Source organism: Bufo gargarizans, chromosome 2, assembly GCF_014858855.1.
Source record: "Bufo gargarizans isolate SCDJY-AF-19 chromosome 2, ASM1485885v1, whole genome shotgun sequence".
NCBI lineage: Eukaryota > Metazoa > Chordata > Amphibia > Anura > Bufonidae > Bufo > Bufo gargarizans.
In genome coordinates this window covers 336,424,095-336,446,886 of record NC_058081.1, presented here as the reverse complement: position 1 = coordinate 336,446,886, position 22,792 = coordinate 336,424,095, and the positions used below count along the sequence as shown (strand labels likewise).

Here is a 22,792-nt window from a genome sequence, read left to right as displayed (position 1 = left end):
AAGATGGGGCATTAACCTACTGATTTACTCTGGTTTTTACAATTGAAGTAGGGAAGGAATTTTTCATCCTTAAAGGGGTTCTGCAGGAATGGGATAATAATGTCATCCATCAACCTGTCCTAGAAGTGACTAAGATTAGTTGTCTTCACTTCTACAGCCGCTTAGGGATGTGGAACATGCTTGCTATACAGGTTGCTGGAGCCCTTTAATATGGGGCAATTGGCACCTTCATCATAGGATCATAGTTTTTTTTTTTTTTCCTCTGGATCAGTATAGCAGGATTACAGATTGGACTTGCTCTTTTTCCTGCCTTACCAACTATGTAGCTATAACACAAATACAGGTAGATTACACACTTTTCTAGCTAGTTGCAACTTTGGTAGAACGTAAATTAGAAATGTTGGGATAATTACTTTCTAGTAAGCTATGTATTTTTGTTCCCAGACTTCGGAAGTAAGCATGTTTCATAGCGTCTTCTGCTGAAATCCTCTTCTTAGACTCATACTGTAAGATAAAGAACAATGTTATGTTAGGACCTCGCATTGCACACTGCGAATATACAGGGGCAGGTGGCAGAACAATACATCACTGACAGCGATATACCTGCAAAGTGAAACGACATTCAGAACTGCTCTCTCTCAGGACCAATATTGCAACCCAATTAAGCATCCATAAAATCTGTCTTTACAGTAAACCATATTCATGTTCCTTCTGCAGCTTTCACATATCTAGCAAACAGTCAGCACCTTCGGCTGGGTTCACATGACTTTCTGAGCCTTCTGCCAGAACTGTACATCTGGAGGGCTTGCAAAGAGGTATCTCTCAAGAAAAGAGAACCACATTGCTGGTGCCACCTTGTAGAAGTGGCTCTCTAAAAGTCAGACATTTTAAAAAGCCATGGGACATAACTAGGGAAAATAGCCAGGCCAAATATCCATCCGTAGATAGCCGTTTCACAGGGTGCTTGCCCTTGTTAGTACAGATTGATGGATATTAAGCTGGCTTTATTTTCCCTTGCCATATGACTGACTGACTCAGAGAACCAGCTCCAGAAACCTCTCTGCATATTAATTTCCCATGGAGCATTGCTTATAAGTATCCATACTTCAAGGGGACCTAGCACCCTGTCTGGAGGAGATGGGCTCAGTTCACATGACTGTTTACTTTTCTGTTCTTTTGATCTGCCAGAAGAACAGAAAAATAAAAGGAAAAAAATTGATCCTGTAAAGAAAAACATATCCTGAGAAGCAGTTATTTGCATGCAGAACTGAAAAATAAACGGTGATGTGAACTTACCCTTAAAAGGGTTTTCCAAGATGTAAATACTGATGACCTATGTTCTGCATAGGTCATTAATGTCTGATCGGTGGGGGTCTCACACTCTGTACCCCTGCCAATCAGCACCAACACTCCTGTGAGCGCCGCAGCCTTCTCCATGCTCACCAAACACAGCGCTGTACACTGTATAGTGGCTGTGCTTGGTATTGCAGCTCAGCTCATTCACTTCTATACGGCAGAGCTGTGCCTAGGCCATGTGACCGATAAATGTGTTGTCATTCAACACTGCAAGAGCGGCTGCCTTCTTAAAAAGCTGATCGGCGAGGGTCCTAGTTGTTGTAGCTATTGGGGCTGGACGGCAACGCTGTAGCTTCTGGCAATGCCAGAATACAAGGAGATCCGGCAGGCTGTTCCCTGTGTGAGACTAGCCTAACAAGTTTGTGCAAGACTTCATGTTTGAACACAAAATATGGTACTATGCACATCGCGCCACTGAGTTCTGCACAGTACCTTTTTTATACTGTACGTTATTCTGTAATGTCATACAAGATGCATGTGCACGCAAACAGAAAATTACCCACCTGAAGAAACTTTATTAACAGCTCAATTCCTTCAGAGTCTAACCTGAAATAGATACATTGAGCTTGTTAGAATATAATGTACACAACATAAGAACATAGGGGGTCATTTATTAGACAGAAATACGCCATTGAGCCGCAATCTGCAACTATTCCCTGCTCACGCCAGGTCTAAAAACAAATGGGCACGCCTGAGGAGATCTACCTGGGTCCACGCTATGGACACTCTGGTCCGGATGGAAGAGCTGAGAGCTGAGGCCCACAATCAGGCGCGTCCATACTCGCAAACATGGGACCCTTGGCTGCAATTCAGAAGCTCTCCTCGATGTCACACTTGGCTAGAAACTGGTTGTTGTATCTGGTGAAGTTCAGGTTTCTTTTCTTCACATACCCTCGCCCCCCCCCCCCCTCCCCTGTATCTCCTTACCCCCTGTTTTTCAGCCCTTGTCGTGGTCTTATTTGTTCGGATTCGTCACACTTATTGGCATATTTATGATAGTCATGTTTCCTTCATAATTGGGCTCAGGCCATATTGCCCTTTTCCTCACTTGCGTGACTTTGTAACTCCTTTTCATTTTTGCTTCAATAAATATGATTGAACCATAAAAACAAATGGGCACGACATGGGTGGGCATTCAAGCCTGATTTAGGCATAGAAAATTGCCTAAATGTAAGACAACTTGGAAGCTGCCTTACATTTAGGCTGGCGCTGAATGCGCCAAAGTTATGTAGAGGCCGGCGCCTCCCATAACTCCAGCTGATCCACAGCCAAATATAGGGGTTAACACCAGTGTCTTAAACGCTGGTCTTCATAAAAGACCCCCATAATGTTATAATACTGGGAAAAAAATGAGAAATGACTCCTGCAAATACGTCTTGTGACAGAACTTCATGTCACTTCAGGAATATTGTCACATTGCCAGCAGCTATACAGTATGATTTCATGACACGTGTTGGATATCAATTCAGTGTAATAGAAGCATTATTAAATATGTGGAAAGACTAAATATTTTCTTAAGCTTCTGCCACTTGAATGAAAATCAGACAGGTAAAAATGTTTTTCAGTTGCTTGTTATTGCCTATAGCTGAATAGTAATGGGCCACAGATTCTGCATGGCTATATTTACCCATGCAGATAGCCATGGTCTTCTGTGCCTAGAAGGGGCAAGGGGGAACAAACCCTTTATATAAGATTTTTCTGCCATGTCAAAATGACATATGAAAGCATGCTTTTCGTACAGGCAATGCACTTGTAAATAGATAAATAATTCAGACTAGGCTATGTTCACACTGCCATTTGAGGTTCCGTTAAAAGTCCCTGTTGGCAGTTGTGTAATTTTTGACAGGTGGCATAAGTGGTTTGCCAACCATTGTCTCTCCTCCCTAGCTGAAGACGGGCTCATAGCTTAGTTAATGAACTAAGCCAGTCAGCCCCCTTCTTATACATCACCAACACAAAGACGTGGAGCTTCCTGGACTGGGACAGAGGGGGTGCAGTTTAAAAAATATAGTCCACTTGCGAAAACATCCAACCAACCTTTTACGTGGATTCCACCCTTTAAGCTTTAATACCAAAAAACAGAAAAGCTGTTAAATATTTCTGTGATCATTTTTTCCTAGCCTGAAGGCCTTCTAATGTGATGTAAATTTAAGAACTTTTATACGGTCAGTTTCATAATCTTGTTGTTCTGAAGAACATGATCACCTGAAATGCACGGTTTGTTTTGTTTTGTTTTTGGACAGAAATGTATTAATTTCACAACTGCAGCCTACTGCTACAAAGAATGATTCAATACCTCGGAGCATGATTGATTAGAGGCTGAGGTTTGTACTTGGGGAAATTGTAGTTCCGAAACTCATCATTAGAAGAAACTCCAGACCAGGTTTCTTCAGTTGGAGTGCCTGAAAAACATAGCAAGTAAAAAAAGGTAAAAAGCCAAGATAAACTATTATTATTTCTTATATATTGTCAAACTGGTGTCAAAATACCTGTAGATTTTTCATCATGAATACTCTGCATCCCTCACAATCTAAGTCCCCTATCAGTATATCTTTGGAGTGTGGGAGGAAACCCACGTAAACACGGGGAGAACATACAAACTCCATGCAGATATTGTCCTTGGTCGGATTCGAACCTAGGACCCCAGTGCTAACCACTGAGCCACCCTGCTGCATGAAGATGCCTAAAATAATATATGCAATATAGTATAAAAACACATGCCATCCTGTGTGCTAGATGACTGACTAATTGCAATACAATTTTAGGGACATATTCACAAGTGAAATATATATGCATGTTTTGGTACAGATTACTGCAACACAACATAATGCATGTGAATGGGGTTTAGAAAACTCAACTACAGGCAGTGCAGAGTATGCGGCGGTCCATCCTGCTACAGATGTACATTTAGCTGTAAATTGTATATACTATGGTCAAAGGAGAAATCTGCATGCAATCCAGCACATAGGGGGTAAATTAGAACCGGCTTAGTTGCTCATAGCAACCAGATTCCACCTTTCATTTTAGACAACTCTTTTTGGAAAATTAGAGGAATCTGATTCTACCCAGTTCTACTTTACACTCGTTTGATAAATGACCCCCATAGGGATTACATTTAGATTTCACTATGGTGCAAGGTCAACATACTATATGGTCATCATGATGCAATTCTACTAGTAACCATAGAACTCTGCTGCATCAAGTCACATTTTCTTCAGTACGTATGTGGCAATTAACTGGCAATCTTCTATTTCAGTCTTTGTACTTAATTATTCTAAAAATTCCATGCACTGAAGTCCTAGACAGACTGCGGTAGGTACAATCAGGCTGAGCTGCAGTGCAAAAGATTGGGAAGGAAGAGTACCTTAGGCTCCTACAATAGAAGTATATTCGCAGGTCATAGCTACGACAAGCTGCTAACAGGGAAGCAGTACTAATAGGAAGAAATTACAAATATAGCATTTTTAAGTCCCAAATAAGGAGTCACTAGACTCTTATACTGAAAAGGATCCTAAATATTAGACTCCTGCAAATGTCCCCCTAATCTACGCAAGACTGGGAAGGTTAGGGGAGCAGGCATGGTGCCAAAGGACTCGTCTGTCATGAGTGCTACTGGTTCAGCCCAGAGCTCCGTCTCTTGGGTGCCCACTAGCATGTGACGGAGATCTGATTGACCAGCAGAACTGACAGGCATAAAGACGACATGTCAAACTTCTGGTGCTTCGAGGACTGGAAGTGGCTGAGATGACAGGTGAGAGGTTTTTTTTTTTTTCTTTAAACTTTAGCACCTGGCCCGGCACCCTAAATCCGGTTTGCTAGTCTTGCAGAACCCCTTAAAGGTAGCCATACATGATATAATACTGTAACTGTTAAATAAAGAGAAATGAACAGCCCTCAGCTCCACAACAAATAGGTATGGACTCAAACCACCTTTTCAGCAACAAGATTGAGATGAATAGATGGCATTTATATAAAGATTAACACCCATGTCTCAGACTGGGGAATCTATGATGGCATGATAAGGCTGCAGGAAGAATGTATGGAGACACTAGACACTATTTCAGTATCAGCATCTGATGGCATATGGCCTGCCTTCATCTTTCAGCAATATCCTCTTGGATAAAAAGGTCTTTTTTTCTGATGATTGATCCTTAAAGGCCAACTTTGAAATGAAGACCATTACTATTCTTGGCAAGGAACACATTATAAAATGCATTTAACCCCATGCAATGACACAAGAGAAGAACTCAGAGGAGGAAGATAAGTAAATGCACTTTCCCCTCTTAAGAATGGTGATATTTACCTAGTAGTCTGAAAATTAAGTGAAGCTCATCTTCTACTGTAGAACCCGGAAAAAGAGGTCTTCCTGAAGCCATTTCGAAAAATATACAACCAACACCCCTTGTAAGAAAGAATCCACACAATAAATATTTATCCAAAGCATTTAAAAGACAAAATATACATCAAAGCAAATAATTAAAAGACTTTGTGAATGACAGAAATTAAGATACTGCTAAGGCCTCATGCAAACGACTGTTGTGTGTTTTGCGGTCCGCAAATTGCAGATGAGCAAAACACGGATGGCGTCCGTGTGCATTCCGCGATTTGCAGATCGGCAAGGACAGCCTATAATATAACTGCCTATTCTTGTCAGCAAAACAGATAAGAATAGGACAGGTTATATTTTTTTTGCGGACTACGGAACAGAGCAACGGATGCAGACAGCACACGGAGTGCTGTCCGCATCATTTGCGGCCCCATTGAAGTGAATGGGTTTGCATCCAAGCCGCAAATACTGCGGCTCGGATGCGGACCAAAACAACGGTCGTGTGCATGAGGCCTAACTCAGATTCTACATGTAAACTAGGCAGCTATTGGCAAATTGGACAAATTGTGTCCCCCAACTTCATGTGTAAAATAAATTCACTCAGGAAACTTTCACACTGTGTTTTCCAGTGTACATTGGCCATATGCCCTTGGAAAATTCTAGATGCATACGTCAAATGTATCTACAGGCTCCCAATTCACCCAATAGAGGCCAAAAAGATACAACACTAAGAAGTACACAGTTGCAGAACTGCTACAGGAAAATAATGACAGCATACTGTCTGATACTTTCGGATAACTAACCAGCTCAAACAAAAGGAAGTGGTTATGTTTAAGCAGCCACAATGTATAATTGCTTAAAGCAACACCTGCTGTTACCATTTGCAAGCAACTCCCTTAAAAAAAAAAAAAAAATGGAACACACTCCTGTATTCTAAATAATAGTAGCGTAAAGAGTGCACAAATAAGTGTCACACACAATATTGCCATGGGGCACACATACAGTAAAGCTGTAAATGTGATAACAAGCGTATCAAATTGTATAACCTAGAGCACAGATACTAGACTCCTAGATTAGTCAGAATTAGGGATCGACCGATATTGATTTTTTAGGGCCGATACCGATAATTTGTGAACTTTCAGGCCGATAGCCGATAATTTATACCGATATTCTGGGAATTTTCATTTAAAAAAAAAAATAAAAAAATCCCACAAATCTGCTGAAAATTAATGTTTATTGTTAATGTGTTTTTTTTTTGTAAATCTTTCTTTTTCATTTATATTTAATATTTTGGTGTTTTTATTTTTATAACTTTTTTTTTTTTTAACTAACTTTTAGCCCCCTTAGGGACTAGAACCCTTGTCCTATTCACCCTGATAGAGATCTATCAGGGTGAATAGGAGCTCACGCTGTCCCTGCTGCTGTGTGCTTTGTGCACACAGCAGCATGGAGCTTATCATGGCAGCCAGGGCTTCAATAGCGTCCTGGCTGCCATGGTAACCGATCGGAGCCCCAGCCTTACACTGCTGGGGCTCCGATCGGAGGAGCAGGGGAGAGGGGATCCTGTGGGGGGGGGGGGGGGGGCGCACTGCGACATTGGCTGGGGGGCCCTATGCGCCACCACTGCTTAATACTGGGGGGGAGGGGGGGGGCGCACTGCGCCACCAATGTCTAATACTGGGGGGCTTGGGGGGGGGCGCACTGCACCACCAATGAAGCTTAATCTCTAATTTATTCATATACAGGAGGCGGGAGCTGGCTGCGCAGTATCACATAGCCGGCTCCCGACTTCTATGAGCAGTAGCTGCGATCCGCGGCACCTGAGGAGTTAACTACTGCAGATCGCAGCTACTGCTCATAGAGGTCGGGAGCCGGCTATGTGATACTGCGCAGCCAGCTCCCGCCTCCTGTATATGAATAAATGAGAGATTAAGCTTCATTGGTGGCGCAGTGGCCATAGCTCCTCCCCTCCTCTTGTCCCCTGTCCTTTCATTGGCGGCAGCGGCATCACAGGGGGAGGAGACACTGCTCCTTCTCCCCTGTGCTGCTGCCAAGGGAACACAGAGCGCTGTCAGCAGCGCGATCTGTGTTCCCCATACGCTATCGGAATATCGGCAAAATAAATGCCGATACCGATAGCGTTCAAAATCCTGAATATCAAAATCCGATAATCGGTCGATCCCTAGTCAGAATCATACAGCGAGAAAACATCCAAACTAAAAACAAAAATAATTCAGTCATACACAAATAAAAGCTCAGCATAGTATATACTGTATATAAAAAGACAATATAGAAAGATTAAAAATTACAGGTCTACCAATTATTAATGTGAGAAACAGCATGCCACACCATTAACGTAATGTGCGCAAGTCAATAATCGTTGGTTGCATCTGTACAGTGCCAATATATCAACGTCATATATAGTGCTGCAAAGTATGTGCTAACTATACTACTGAAGAACATTCATCCTTACTTGGACTTCCAGGACCAGTTACACACTTGCTCTATAGTCCAGACTCACAACCATGTGCATACAGTCATTTTCACTTTTCTCCCTACAGTATCAGCTTCTACTAGAAGAATTCCATATCCAAAAGCATATCCTCCCCAGAAAACATCCATCCAGGTTTCATCCCTCCTGTAGGACGAGGGCAGACTACCACAAGTAGGATCATAGACTAATCAGGGTTCCTGCCTACACTGTCTTTTGTATTTGTTACCATGTGTTAAAAATTGTGAACTGTGTCATGATCTCTACAGCAGCGCCGCTATTATCTATTATCCTTGGGCGCTGCTCCGTTCTCCCGTTATGTCCTCCGGTATCTTCGCTCAGTAGGTTATAGTAGGGGGAGACTTAGGACTCTTGGTTATAGTAGGAGGAGACTGCCCTTGTTCGCCTGGGCGTCTTCTTCCACTAGGCTGCAGTTCTGGCCAATCACAGCGCAGAGCTCACAGCCAGGGAGTTTTTTCTCCCAGGCTGTAAGCTCTGCACTGCGATTGGCCAGCACTGCAGCCTGGGAGGAGGAGACGCCCAGGATAACAAGGGCAGTCTCCTCCTACTATAACCAAGTGACCGAAGATACCGGAGGGCATAGCGGGAGAACGGAGCGGCGCCCGGGGATAATAGTAAGTGCAGTGAGATCCCTGGGTGCCGCTGTACATAACATGATACTTAGTTCACAATTTTTTGCCAGATGAAAGGTCCTCTTTAAAGCTTAAAGAACATTTAGCATAAAGGAATCCATGATTTGGATCCAGGAATCTAGTTGGCACAAGACAATTCTGATGAAATCTATGCATTCTTCAGGTTTTTGTGTGTCAAAAGCATTTACAATTCTCCATAAACCCTGTGCAGTGAAAGGGTTAATTCACGAAAGTCAGCATGAATAACCATACTTACCACATGTCAATTTGTGTTGAATATTCAGAAGATCCAAGGAGGACATCGGGAGGCCTGTACCATAACGTTACCACTTCATTTGAGTAGGTTTTTGTTGGAACAGACTTGGCTCTCGCTAAACCTTTATTTGAAGGGAAAAGAAAGTTAAACAGAAAGAGCAAAAAACTAAAACTAAAATGAATGCAATTTCTACAAAATAATCAGTAAGACTCAAGAGAATCATTCAGCAGTAGCAGTCCTCTGGTGTAAACCTGTTTACTACTCCATTTAGAGTTGTTGCGATACCAAATTTTTTATTCGATTTCAATACCATAAAAAAAAGTATTGCGATACTAGATACCGCACACAAAAAAAAAAAAAAAAAAAAAAAAAAACACACAAAAAAAGCCACGTGCATGCCGCATTTAAAAAAATGGCAAATCGCGCATTATTTATTTTTTTCTGTTCTGGCGTTCACCGCATAATTTTTATTTTATTTTAATAGTTTGGACTTTTCGGACGTGGCCATATGCAATATGTTTATATATTTTATATGCGAAATTGGGAAAGGGGGCGATTTATACTTGGTGTGTTTTTTTTTTTCAGTTTATTTAATAACTATTCCCCCCCTTAGGGGCTAGAACCTTGGATCTTTTGATCCCAGACTTCACACTCTCCCTGCTGCCTAGTGCATACAGCAGCAGGGAGCTGACCATGGCAGCCAGGGCTTCAGTAGCAGTGTCCTGGCTGCCATGGTAACCGATCGGAGCCCCAGGATTACACTGCTGGGGCTCCGATCAAAAGCTGACACTGCCACCAATGAGGGGACCCTGTGGCCACTGCCACTAATGATTTTAATACTGGGGGGGGTTGAGAGGGGCCGGCGCACTGCGCCACCAATGATAATTAACCTTTAATACAGGAAGCAGGTACTGGCAGCAGATCAGCGGCAGTTAACCCCTCAGGTGCCGCACCTGAGGGGTTAACTGCCGCTGATTGCAGCTCCCTGTCGGAGGCAGGGTGCCGGCTATGCGATTCTGCTGCCAGCGATCTCCCTGCACTTACTATTATTCCTGGGCACCGCTCCGTTCGCCCGTTGTGCGCCCATTACTGTCCCCCGCTCTGTATGCTAATTACTACTATCAGAGCAAAGGGGAGGAGACATCAGCTTCTCCCCTGGGCTTTCCTTTTGGCAGAATGGAGACTGAACTGATGCAAACTGATGCATTCTGAGTGGATCTGTTTCCATTCAGAATGCATTAGGGCAAAACTGATCTGTTTTGGACTGCTTGTGAGAGCCTTTAATGGATCTGACAAACTGAAAGCCAAATCGCTAGTGTGAAAGTAGCCTTATTTTGGAGTGACAATCAGATGCTGGTCACTACTGGTGGCTACTCCAATGCTGAGGAGGATTCTTGCCTTAGTTGCAATGTGGGAGTGAGGAGAATTTTTAACATTTAGTACGACAATACACGTAGAATCTTGTCAAGCCGATGAATAATAAGGCTGACATCCACCAATGTCTATTCCCTTATAGCACCCTCTACACCTTTATCACATAGTTTTATTTTAGTGCCCCGATGCATTTAAAGTTAAAATGAAGCAACTTTGCCAAAGTACTTAGTTATAAAAACGTATTTTGAGTTGCTTGTACAGATCCTATGCAGACATATGTCTCCATGGTAACAGACAACAAGAAAACCCTGTATAGTGTGACTCTGCAGTCATACTCCCCTTCCAACTTTATGTTACGATACATATGGCGAATTAGGAAGACTTAGAGGACAGACGGACGAGTGGGTGACCGCAGAATAAAATTACCCAGGGGTATCTGCCTGTTGCCATGGAGACACAGGTCTGCATAGGTGCTGTAAAAACAAAATGATAGGAACATTTTAATTAAAAGGGTTGGCTTACTTCAGCAAATGGCATTTATCACTTAGACAAATTCAATATAAGGCCCTTACTAATGTATTGTAATTGTCCATATTGCTTCTTTGCTGGCTGAATTCATTTTTCCATCACATTATACAGTGCTTGTATCCAGGGGCTATGACCACCCTGCAATCCAACAGCAATGGCTGTGCTTGTACACTATAGGAAAAAGTGACACCACACAGACCAGCCCTTTTTCCTATAGTGTGCAAGCACGGCCACCACTGATGGATTGTAGGGTGGTCGTAACCATGGAAACAAAAAGTGTATAATAAAATGAATGAAGCCAGAAAATGAGACAATATGGTCAATAACAATACATTAGTAAGTGCCTTGTATTAACTTCCCCTACATGATAAATGGCATTTGCTGAAGTGAGAAAACTTTAGATGCACTGGGACAATAAAAATTGGTTGCGAAGGTGTACATTATGTTACCCATTTTGGTCAACATACTCATTACCTTGTTGGCTTCAACTTTTCTCTTTTAGTTTTAGAAAGATGTAGCAGGTTAGCAAAAGTCAGTTAAAGAGGACCTTTCACCGATTATGACACTGTGAACTAAGAATACAGACATGGAGAGCGGTGCCCGGGGATCTCACTGCACTTACTATTATCCCTGGGCGCCGCTCCGTTCTCCTGCTATGCCCTCCGGTATCTCCGGCCACTAAGTTATAGTAGGCGGAGATTTCAGTCACTAAGTTATGGTAGGCGGAGTCTGCCCTTGTTCTGCTGTAGCACTGGCCAATCGCAGCGCAGAGCTCACAGCCTGGGAGGTTATTTTCTCCCAGGCTGTGAGCTCTGTGCTGCGATTGGCCAGCGCTACAGCAGAAAAAGGGCAGACTCCGCCTACCATAACTTAGTGACCGAAGATACCGAAGGGCATAGCAGGAGAACGGAGCGGCGACCAGGGATAATAGTAAGTGCAGTGAGATCCCCGGGCGCCGCTCTACATGTCTGTATACTTAGTTCTCAAAGTCAGGATCGGTGAAAGGTCCTCTTTAATATCTTTCATGTCTGCAACAAAATCCATTAGGCTAATTTCAGACAAGTGTGTCCTCTGCAGAAATCACGTTCAGTGTGTCAGCGGGGTTTCCCCTTATGGACACTACTCATTTCTCAGGAAAGCATGGCATTATAATGATTTATAATGCTGTGTGTCTCTGCCTGACCGTACTTCTACAGAATTATATTGACAAAATGCTGTAAGTGTAATACTGTAGAGGTAAGGTCATGCAGAGACCCACAGCATTATAAATCATTATATTGCAATGCACTCCTGAGAAATGAGAAGTGTCCATAACGGGGAATCACGCCAACACAGCATGATTTCTGCACAGGACACGCTAGTCCGAAAGAGGCCTTAGCAGGAACTTGTGCAGTTTTCAGGAGTAGGTGGATATAGTAGAAGTACTATTAGTATTATAGAGAACCCATAGTCACAGATGGTAAACACGGGCAGAACCATTTCTACCACTTTTATGAGTATCCACTTTGTGGCGTTGGCGACACCCCCATATCATGTGATCTCTGCATTTCCCTTAGAAACCGAGTCAAATGGAATTCACATGTGGTCGAGCATTTCACCAACCTTCAGTGGTCCAGAATATATAGATTTACGCGGGGACTGTCAAAGTCCAGCTATGCGGATATCACACATTTCTTGATACATAGGTTGTACTATTCCCCAGAAAAACGGTCAAAATTTTAGGAAAGTAGAAACAATATCTGTAATATCCATGTTATAAATTAGGAGCAGATCTTAAAGGGAACCTGTCACAGGAATTTTCTGTATAGAGCTGAGGACATGGGTTGCTAGATGGCCGCTAGTACATCTGCAATATCCAGTCCCCATAGCTCTGTGTGCTTTTATTGTGTAGAAAAACTGATTTGATACATATGCAAATTAACCTGAGATGAGTCAGAGCTTGAAAAGATGACTCTTCTCGGGTCACACAAGTAAGATATGACTCTCTTGTGTTAATTTGCATATGTATCAAATTGTATTTTTTAAACAGTAAAAGCACACAGAGCTATGGGGAATGGATATTGCGGATGTGCTGGTGGCAATCTAGCAACCCATGTGCTCAGCTCTATACCCAAAATCCCGGTGACAGGTTACCTTTAAGCTTATGTTTTAGAACATCGAAAAGCCTTCTGGAACGAGATAAAATGTACAGGGTGCTGCACAATTTCAGAATTCCTAGATGCCATTGTTCATGTATTGGGAGACTATATTATGTTAAAGAGAACCCATCAAGTGATATTTGCTACCCTACCTGGCTTCAGGGTATAGTAGACAGAAAGAAGCTCAGTTTTGTGATAGAAGGAGAGAAGCTGAGCTCTGGGATAATACATTTATATGATTTGGAGCAGGATATCTGAGTAAATTCTGAAAAGACGCCTAGGAGAGACAGAAAGAGTTCTGATTACCCAGGCCATATACAGTGATTTACAAGCTTCAGTGTACAGACTGATGCAGAAAAAGCCAATCACTGCTGTAGATGTGGTCCTGTCGGGATTTAGGGTACCTGCAGATTTATGTGGATTGCGCTTGTTTTTTCCGTGCAGACTCTTGAGCGGAAAACTGCAGTGTATCACAATACCAGCAAACTGTATGAGATACACATGTACACTTTGCCTTTTTGTCTTCTATGTGGAAATTAACCTGCCATGTGGATTTGGAAATCCACAGCACGTCAACAGTTTCCACTCTTTTTGGTGGGGATCGGAGATAAAAAAAAAAATAAAAAAATAAAAATAAAAATAGCATCAAAATTCGCAAGTAACACATGTGGATTTTGATGCTAATTTGGTGCAGAAACTAATAGAAATCCGCACGCAAATTTGTGCGGCGTTTCTGCACCCGTCTGCAGGTAGCCTTACTCTGCTTTCTACTCCAAATCAGCTAAACCTATAATATCCCAGAGCTCAGCTTCTCTCCCTCCAAACACTCTCAGGGCAGACAGCTTCAGAAATCGCATGGGCCATATTTATCGTAAAGATACACCACTTTTATGGTGTGAAAAAAAGTCGCAAGCTACACGTTTTGGAGTTCCAGGAGTTTTGGAAAATATGTTTAGATCAAATGTCAGTCTAAGTATGTGATAGCTTGGTTCGTAATTTTTTTTCCCCCCAATGAGGAGAGGGAATGGTGTAGGGTGGAAAGGATAGCAAGATCTTGATAATTAGACATATTTTATTCTTTTGAAACATGAACGTCTGTCCTGAGGAGGTAAATAAATAGAATTTAAACGTGCAGGGGTCTATTTTTGGAAAAAGCCTTGTGAGGGGTATTTTTAATTCATGTACATTAGAAATCTGTACGATTCCTTATAAGACAAAGTGGAATACCCTTTACATTTTCAAGACTTTGCCATAGATGGAAGGTATTTGTCAATTTATACTAACTTGCTGCCCTTTTTCAAAGTCATTCACTTTCCATAGAGCAAAGGATAGTGCACGCTTCATTTCAGCAAATCATTTTCAACAACTGTCATTAGTGTTATGTAACCAAAGCTTTTTGTCTGCAATTTAAAATTATCCATGTTCAAGTCAATCAACTGCGATAATATGTATGATCACAGTCCATTTCATACTCCTTGTTTAGACAGTAAGCAACCCCCCCAGCATCGGTGTATGTTAAAATGAAGCTTGCCTGAAAGCTTACTGACTCGCACGCTAGACCAAAGAATACATTAAATGAGCATCTTAAGCATCTTCTGTTCACAGATGTTCAGATAATGACTGGACTTAGAGCAAAAGAAAAGGACAAAGAAAAACAAATCTTCAAACTGAGTCGAGGGAGTAAGGGCCAGGCATTGCAATCAACTCACAAAAGGAAGTCTGATATTCGAAGCAGTTTCTAGCAGAAGAAAAATTCTTAAACCTACACCTGGTGTATGTATGGTCACTTGCTTCCATGTGTCCTCCCTTGGTACTAATTCCTTGGTGGAATCAGTCTCCTTCCCCCTCTGGCAGATTACAATATAGCCCCCTCTTATTTACTTACTACCCCTGAAGGAGTTTTCTCAGTTATATTGTCAAGAGTGTGTACACAAGGCAATGCCAACAGACATGACAGAGAGCCATGTAACCAACTTACCAAAATCTGCAAGCTTCAACTCCCCCTTTTCATTAATGAGGAGGTTCTGTGGCTTCAAGTCCCGGTGAAGAACTTTCCTTTTGTGACAATAAGCTAAGCCTCTTAAAATCTGATATAAGAATATCTGTAGGAAAACAGAAGCAAGTCTGATTAGGTTTTATTTCCACCATTGTAAGGACTTAACCTGTATGGCACAACCTGCTGTACTCTGTACCCTATGCTTCTAGTCAGAACTATTTAAAGAGGACCTGTCAGCCTCTCCTGACAGGTCTGTTGTACGATCTACTGTGACTATGTTGTGCCATTCCTTTATTATTCCTGCTAAAAGTTATAAATAAATTGCTAGCAATTTGCAAAAAAAATCCAGATGGGTGTTACCAGTTGATGGTGTGACACATACAGTACTACCCAGTGACACTGACAGCATTGATGGGACAATGTCTTTATATAGTACAAAGCTGAAAGGGGGGAAAATGATCGGATGCTAGGTGCCACCAAGGATCAATATATTTAAACTGTCAAGATAAGAATTGCTTTAAAATGGACAGGAAGGAACATTTCTTAAAATGTCTAAATACATGATACAACTAGAAGGTACAGTGGATATAAAAAGTCTACACACCCCTGTTAAAATGTCAGGTTTCCGTGATGTAAAAAAAAATGAGACAAAGATAAATCATTTCAGAACTTTTTCTACCTTTAATGTGACCTATAAACTGTACCACTCAATTGAAAAACAAACTGAAATCTTTTAGGTGGAAGGAAGAAAAAAATAATATAAAAATAAAATAAATATGGTTGCACAAGTGCAGGGCTCCAGATGGCAACCAAAATGGTCGCCAATGCGACTTAGAATTTACAAATGGCGACAAGACTTTTTAGTCTTGTCGCCATTTGCGACTAGACCCTCCGCGGCAGCTCTGCAGTAGAACAGCGACGGGCACAGGAGCTGATAGTTCTCTGCCCCGCCGCCGCCAATGTTCTTCTCGGTCTGAGTCAGCTCGGTCACAGCACACAACAGCAGAGCCGCTGGCAGCAGGGAGGGGAGGGGCTCGGGAGGAGTGTAATATGATCCTAGAGTGGAAGCTGCTTCTGCCAGCCCCTCCCCTCCCCGCCCACCAACCAAATCAGAGCTGAGGCAAGGCGAGCACTAGCAGCTCTGAGTCACTGACAAGTACAGGGAGAAAGAATCAAATGAGTCACAGGTGAAAAGAACTAAAGATCCGACTTAGTGACTCATTCGATTCTTTCTTAGACTCCCTGTACAGTGTGCCCCCCCCCCCCCCCAACACCCCAGTATAAGAAACATTGGTGGCACAGGGTGCCCCCCCCCCCAACACCCCAGTATAAGAAACATTGGTGGCACAGTGTGCCCCCCCCCCCCCCCAACACCCCAGTATAAGAAACATTGGTGGCACAGTGTGCCCCCCCCCCCCCCCCCAACACCCCAGTATAAGAAACATTGGTGGCTCAGTGGGAAGTGCCAATGAGGGTTAAAAAATAATTTAAAAAAGATTAACTCACCTCCTCCAGTTGATCGCGTAGATGCCGGTCTCCTGTTCTTTCTTCAGGACCTGTGGTGAGGTCACTGAGCTCATCACATGGTCCATTACCATGGTGATGAATCATGTGATGTATCATGTGAGGAGCACAGTGATGTCACCACAGGACCTTTGAAAGGTCCCGAAGAAAGAACAGGAGACTATCAATTGGAGGAGGTGTTAATTTTTTATTTTATTTTTTAACCCTCATTGGCACTGCCCACTGCGCCACCAATGTTCATTATATTGAGGGGGGGGGGGGGCGCACCGATGCTTATTAAACTGGGGTGTTGGGGGGGTGCGCACTGCGCCACCAATGTTTATTATATTGAGGGGGGCACACTGCGCCACCAATGTTTATTATATTGAGGGGGGCACACTGCGCCACCAATGTTTATTATACTGGGGTGTTGGGGTGCACTGCGCCACCAATGTTTCTTATATTGGGGGGGCGCACTGCGCCACCAATGTTAATTATATTGACCTTCTACTATGCATTCTGTATTAAGAATGCTATTATTTTCCCTTAGAACCATGTTCTAAGGGAAAATAATACAGAGAATAGACTTTCATCCTAGCAACCATGAGTGAAAATCGCACCGCATCCGCACTTGCTTGCGGATGCTTGCAATTTTCACGCAGCCCCATTAGCTTCTATGGGGCCTGCGTTGCGTGAAAAACGCACAACATAGAGCATGCTGCGATTTTCACGCAACGCACAAGTGATGTGTGAAAATCACCCCTCATGTGCACAGCCCTATAGAAGTGAATGGGTCCGGATTTAGTGCGGGTGCATTCCGGTATTTTGAATGCCAGATCCCGCACTAATACATTCCTATGGGAAAAAATTCTGGATCCGGCATTCAGGCAAATCTTCAGGGTTTTTTTCGCCGGAGAGAAAACCGTAGCATGCTGCAGTTTATCTTTTACCTGAACAGTCAAAATGACTGAACTGAAGACATCCTGATGCATCCTGAACGGATTACTCTCTATTCAGAATGCATGGGGATATGCCTGATCAGTTCTTTTCCGATATTGAGCCCCTAGGACTGAACTCCGTGCCGGAAAAGAAAAACACTAGTGTGAAAGTACCCTAAAATATTAAGTTTAAATCCCCCCTTTCCCAATTTTACATATAAAATATATAAACAATAAATAAACATATTACATAGCGCTGTCCAAACTATTAAATTATTAAAAAATATCTCCTATGTGGTGAGCATTCGCCATTTTTTTGTCATCTTGTCACCCCAAAAAATAGGATAGGACTGTTCTATTTTGGGCTGAATGTTTCATAAAATGCGAAATGCACGCAGCTTTTTTTGGTGTTGTTTTTTTTTTTTTGCCCGGTCTTGAGTATCACAATACTTTTTTATGGTGACGAAAGCGAATCAAAATTTTGGTATCAAAATAACCCTATGCCGATCTGATCGGCGTAGCGTTGTGAGGATACCAAAATTTTGATTCGGTTTCGATTTGGCGACAAAAAATTTGATTTGGCTCCTAAATTTTTCAGTTCAGGAGCCAATGGCTACCAGGTATTTTTTTTAGCCTGGAGCACTGAAGAAGTGTGCACACCCTCTTATAACTGTGGATGTAGCCGTGTTCAGAATTAAGCAATCACATTCCAAATCATGTTAAATAGGAGTCAGCATAGACCTGCCATCGTTTAACCGCCTCCGGACCGCCTAACGCAGACGTGCAGTCCGGAGGCGGCAGCCCTGCGCAGAGTGACGCATATACGCGTCATCTCGCGAGGGCCGAGATTTCTTGTGAACGCGCGCACACAGGCGGCGGCGATCGCTCGCTGGCAGGCTGGAGATGTGATTTTTTTTAACCCCTAACAGGTATATTAGACGCTGTTTTGATAACAGCGTCTAATATACCTGCTACCTGGTCCTCTGGTGGTCCCTTTTGTTTGGATCGACCACCAGAGGACACAGGTAGCTGTGTAAAGTACCACAAAACACTACACTACACCCCCCCCCCCCTGTCACTTATTAACCCCTTATGAACCCCTGATCACCCCATATAAACTCCCTGATCACCCCCCTGTCATTGATCACCCCCCTGTCATTGATCACCCCCCTGTCATGCTCCGTTCAGACGTCCGTATGATTTTTACAGATCCACAGATACATGGATCGGATCCGCAAAACACATACGGACGTCTGAATGCAGCCTTACAGGGGGGGGTGATCAATGACAGGCGGGTGATCACCCATATAGATTCCCTGATCACCCCCTGTCATTGATCACCCCCCTGTAAGGCTCCATTCAAATGTCCGTATGATTTTTACAGATCCACAGATACATGGATTGGATCCGCAAAACACATACGGACGTCTGAATGCAGCCTTACAGGGGGGTGATCAATGACAGGCGGGTGATCACCCATATAGATTCCCTGATCACCCCCTGTCATTGATCACCCCCCTGTAAGGCTCCATTCAGATGTCCGTATGCGTTTTGCGGATCCGATCCATGTATCCGTGGATCACCCCATATAGACTCCCTGATCACACCCCTGTCATTGATCACCCCCTGTAAGGCTCCATTCAGACATTTTTTTGGCCCAAGTTAGCGGAAATTATTTTTTTTTTTGTTTTTTCTTACCAAGTCTCATATTCCACTAACTTGTGTCAAAAAATAAAATCTCACATGAACTCACCATACCCCTCACGGAATCCAAAGGCGTAAAAATTTTTAGACATTTATATTCCAGACTTCTTCTCACGCTTTAGGGCCCCTAAAATGCCAGGGCAGTATAAATACCCCACATGTGACCCCATTTCGGAAAGAAGACACCCCAAGGTATTCCGTGATGGGCATATTGAGTCCTTGAAAGATTGAAATTTTTGTCCCAAGTTAGCGGAAAGGGAGACTTTGTGAGAAAATACAAAAAAATTAATAATAATTTCCGCTAACTTGTGCCAAAAAAAAGAAAAAAATTCTATGAACTCGCCATGCCCCTCATTGAATACCTTGGGGTGTCTTCTTTCCAAAATGGGGTCACATGTGGGGTATTTATACTGCCCTGGCTTTTTAGGGGCCCGAAAGTGTGAGAAGAAGTCTGGGATCCAAATGTCTAAAAATGCCCTCCTAAAAGGAATTTGGGCCGCTTTGCGCATCTAGGCTGCAAAAAAGTGTCACACATCTGGTATCGCCGTACTCAGGAGAAGTTGGGGAATGTGTTTTGGGGTGTCATTTTACATATACCCATGCTGGGTAAGATAAATATCTTGGTCAAATGCCAACTTTGTATAAAAAAAATTGGAAAAGTTGTCTTTTGCCAAGATATTTCTCTCACCCAGCATGGGTATATGTAAAATGACACCCCAAAACACATTCCCCAACTTCTCCTGAGTACGGCGATACCAGATGTGTGACACTTTTTTGACGCCTAGATGGGCACATATTCCAAAGTGCACCTTTCGGATTTCACAGGTCATTTTTTACACATTTTGATTTCAAACTACTCTTCACACATTTGGGCCCCTAGAATGCCAGGGCAGTATAACTACCCCACAAGTGACCCCATTTTGGAAAGAAGACACCCCAAGGTATTCTGTGAGGGGCATGGCGAGTTCCTAGAATTTTTTATTTTCTGTCACAAGTTAGCGGAAAATGATGATTTTTTTTTTTCATTTTTTTTCCTTACAAAGTCTCATATTCCACTAACTTGTGACAAAAAATAAAAAATTCTAGGAACTCGCCATGCCCCTCACGGAATACCTTGGGGTGTCTTCTTTCCAAAATGGGGTCACTTGTGGGGTAGTTATACTGCCCTGGCAATTTAGGGGCCCAAATGTGTGAGAAGTACTTTGCAATCAAAATGTGTAAAAAATGGCCTGCGAAATCCGAAAGGCGCACTTTGGAATGTGTGCCCCTTTGCCCACCTTGGCTGCAAAAAAGTGTCACATGTGGTATCGCCGTACTCATGAGAAGTTGGGCAATGTGTTTTGGGGTGTCATTTTACATATACCCATGCTGGGTGAGATAAATATCTTGCCAAATGCCAACTTTGTATAAAAAAAATGGGAAAGATTGTCTTTTGCCAAGATATTTCTCTCACCCAGCATGGGTATATGTAAAATGACACCCCAAAACACATTCCCCAACTTCTCCTGAGTACGGCGATACCACATGTGTGACACTTTTTTGCAGCCTAGGTGGGCAAAGGGGCACATATTCCAAAATGCACCTTTTGGATTTCACCAGTCATTTTTTACAGATTTTGATTGCAAACTACTTCTCACACATATGGGCCCCTAAATTGCCAGGGCAGTATAACTACGCCACAAGTGACCCTATTTTGGAAAGAAGACACCCCAAGGTATTCCATGAGGGGCATGGCGAGTTCCTAGAATTTTTAATTTTTTCTCGCAAGTTAGTGGAATATGAGACTTTGTAAAAAAAAAAAAAAAAAATTTTCCGCTAACTTGTGACAAAAAATAAAAAGTTCTATGAACTCACTATGCCCATCAGCGAATACCTTAGGGTGTCTACTTTCCGAAATGGGGTCATTTGTGGGGTTTTTCTACTGTCTGGGCATTGTAGAACCTCAGGAAACATGACAGGTGCTCAGAAAGTCAGAGCTGCTTCAAAAAGCGGAAATTCACATTTTTGTACCATAGTTTGTAAATGCTATAACTTTTACCCAAACATTTTTTTTTTATCTAAGACATGTAGAACATTGTTTCAGCAACTTCTTACTAACAGTTCCTCGTGCGGTTTAATATCATCTACCTACAGGAACTTATATGTGAAGTCAATTAAACAAGAGGTTTTGGCAGTTAAATCTAAATGGGAAAGCGAGGTTGGGCCGATTTCAGAAGAGCAGTGGAAGATGATCCTAGCACTCACCCCGCAACTGTCAGTTTGTGAAGGGCAGCGCATGTCCCAGTTGTTTTTACTACACCGGGTGTATAGGACGCCAGATTTTTTGTGTCGGATAGGTGTTCGGGGGGGATGCGGATTGTCCTAGATGTGGCTTGAGCCCTGCTACCTTAATGCACATGTTCTGGGATTGTGCGGAGCTCCGGAATTTCTGGTCCTCAGTTCTGGCCTTAATAAAAGACGCATTTAATATCACGGTTCCGCCTGGTCCGAGAACATGTATAGTAGGAATATTAGACATCAAAAATCGCCATCACCGTTTGGGAGTGCAGCGTCTGTTATTCCAGGCTAGGAAATTGATAGCCAGATTCTGGCTTAGACCTCAACCACCGTCTAGGGGAGAATTCCTTAGTAGGATGTCAGTGGTAATACGCCTAGAAAAAGGTGTATATGTTAAAAGGCAATGTGTAACGAAATTTACCAAAATATGGGATAAGTGGGAGGAATTTCGGATACAGTGTCCGGATTAGCCTCTCGTCTTAGTTGAAATATGAGACGGTAGAGGCACAGTCCCTGATTTCTTCTGTTCTTCAGCTTAATCAGCTATTGACGTATGATGTATGAAAGTGATTAGCATTACACAGGATGGGTGTCAAGATGAATATTAAACAAATAGGAGAAGTACACCAAAGGCTATGATTAAGATACATTAATAAAATAGCTGATGTTGGAGTTCGGATCCGTTCCATCGCTCGGGTAAGGGGGGGGGGGGGGGGGGATTGGGTTACAGTTGGGCAGGGAGGGTTGATCTTTTGTTCATTAATTACAATGGATGGAAAGGTGGTTTGTACATGGTATACTGTGTAACTAGATTACTTGATCTTAGGTGCATCTCGTGTTATGCCTGTTGCCATATTACATACTAATGGAAGTGACTCTTTGGCAATCATGTAATGCTATGATACTATTATCAACTGATGCATGTATAATGTGCAGGCCAATTTCTTTCTTTGTATTTTTGTAATTTTCACAAAATTCCAAATAAAAATTATCTGATTTAAAAAAAAAGACATGTAGAACAATAAATTTAGCGAAAAATTTATATATGGATGTCGTTTTTTTTGCAAAATTTTACAACTGAAAGTGAAAAATGTCATTTTTTTGCAAAAAAATTGTTACATTTTGATTAATAACAAAAAAAGTAAAAATGTCAGCAGCAATGAAATACCACCAAATGAAAGCTCTATTAGTGAGAAGAAAAGGAGGTAAAATTCATTTGGGTGGTAAGTTGCATGACCGAGCAATAAACGG

General features: G+C 42.5%; 1 protein-coding gene across 5 annotated transcripts in view; it reads right to left on the bottom strand.

Annotated features, from left to right (window-relative positions):
* CDK17 (cyclin dependent kinase 17) overlaps nucleotides 1–22,792 on the bottom strand; it is a 124,659-nt gene that overhangs the window by 9,146 nt on the left and 92,721 nt on the right. For all 5 annotated transcript variants that reach the window (XM_044280577.1, XM_044280576.1, XM_044280575.1 and 2 more), the window contains 6 exons: nucleotides 15,102–15,225; nucleotides 9,084–9,204; nucleotides 5,660–5,757; nucleotides 3,653–3,758; nucleotides 1,860–1,902; nucleotides 414–504 (listed from right to left, as the gene is read on the bottom strand). In XM_044280577.1, the coding sequence (XP_044136512.1) occupies nucleotides 414–504; nucleotides 1,860–1,902; nucleotides 3,653–3,758; nucleotides 5,660–5,757; nucleotides 9,084–9,204; nucleotides 15,102–15,225 (583 nt within the window). The remainder of the gene's footprint in view (nucleotides 1–413; nucleotides 505–1,859; nucleotides 1,903–3,652; nucleotides 3,759–5,659; nucleotides 5,758–9,083; nucleotides 9,205–15,101; nucleotides 15,226–22,792) is intronic.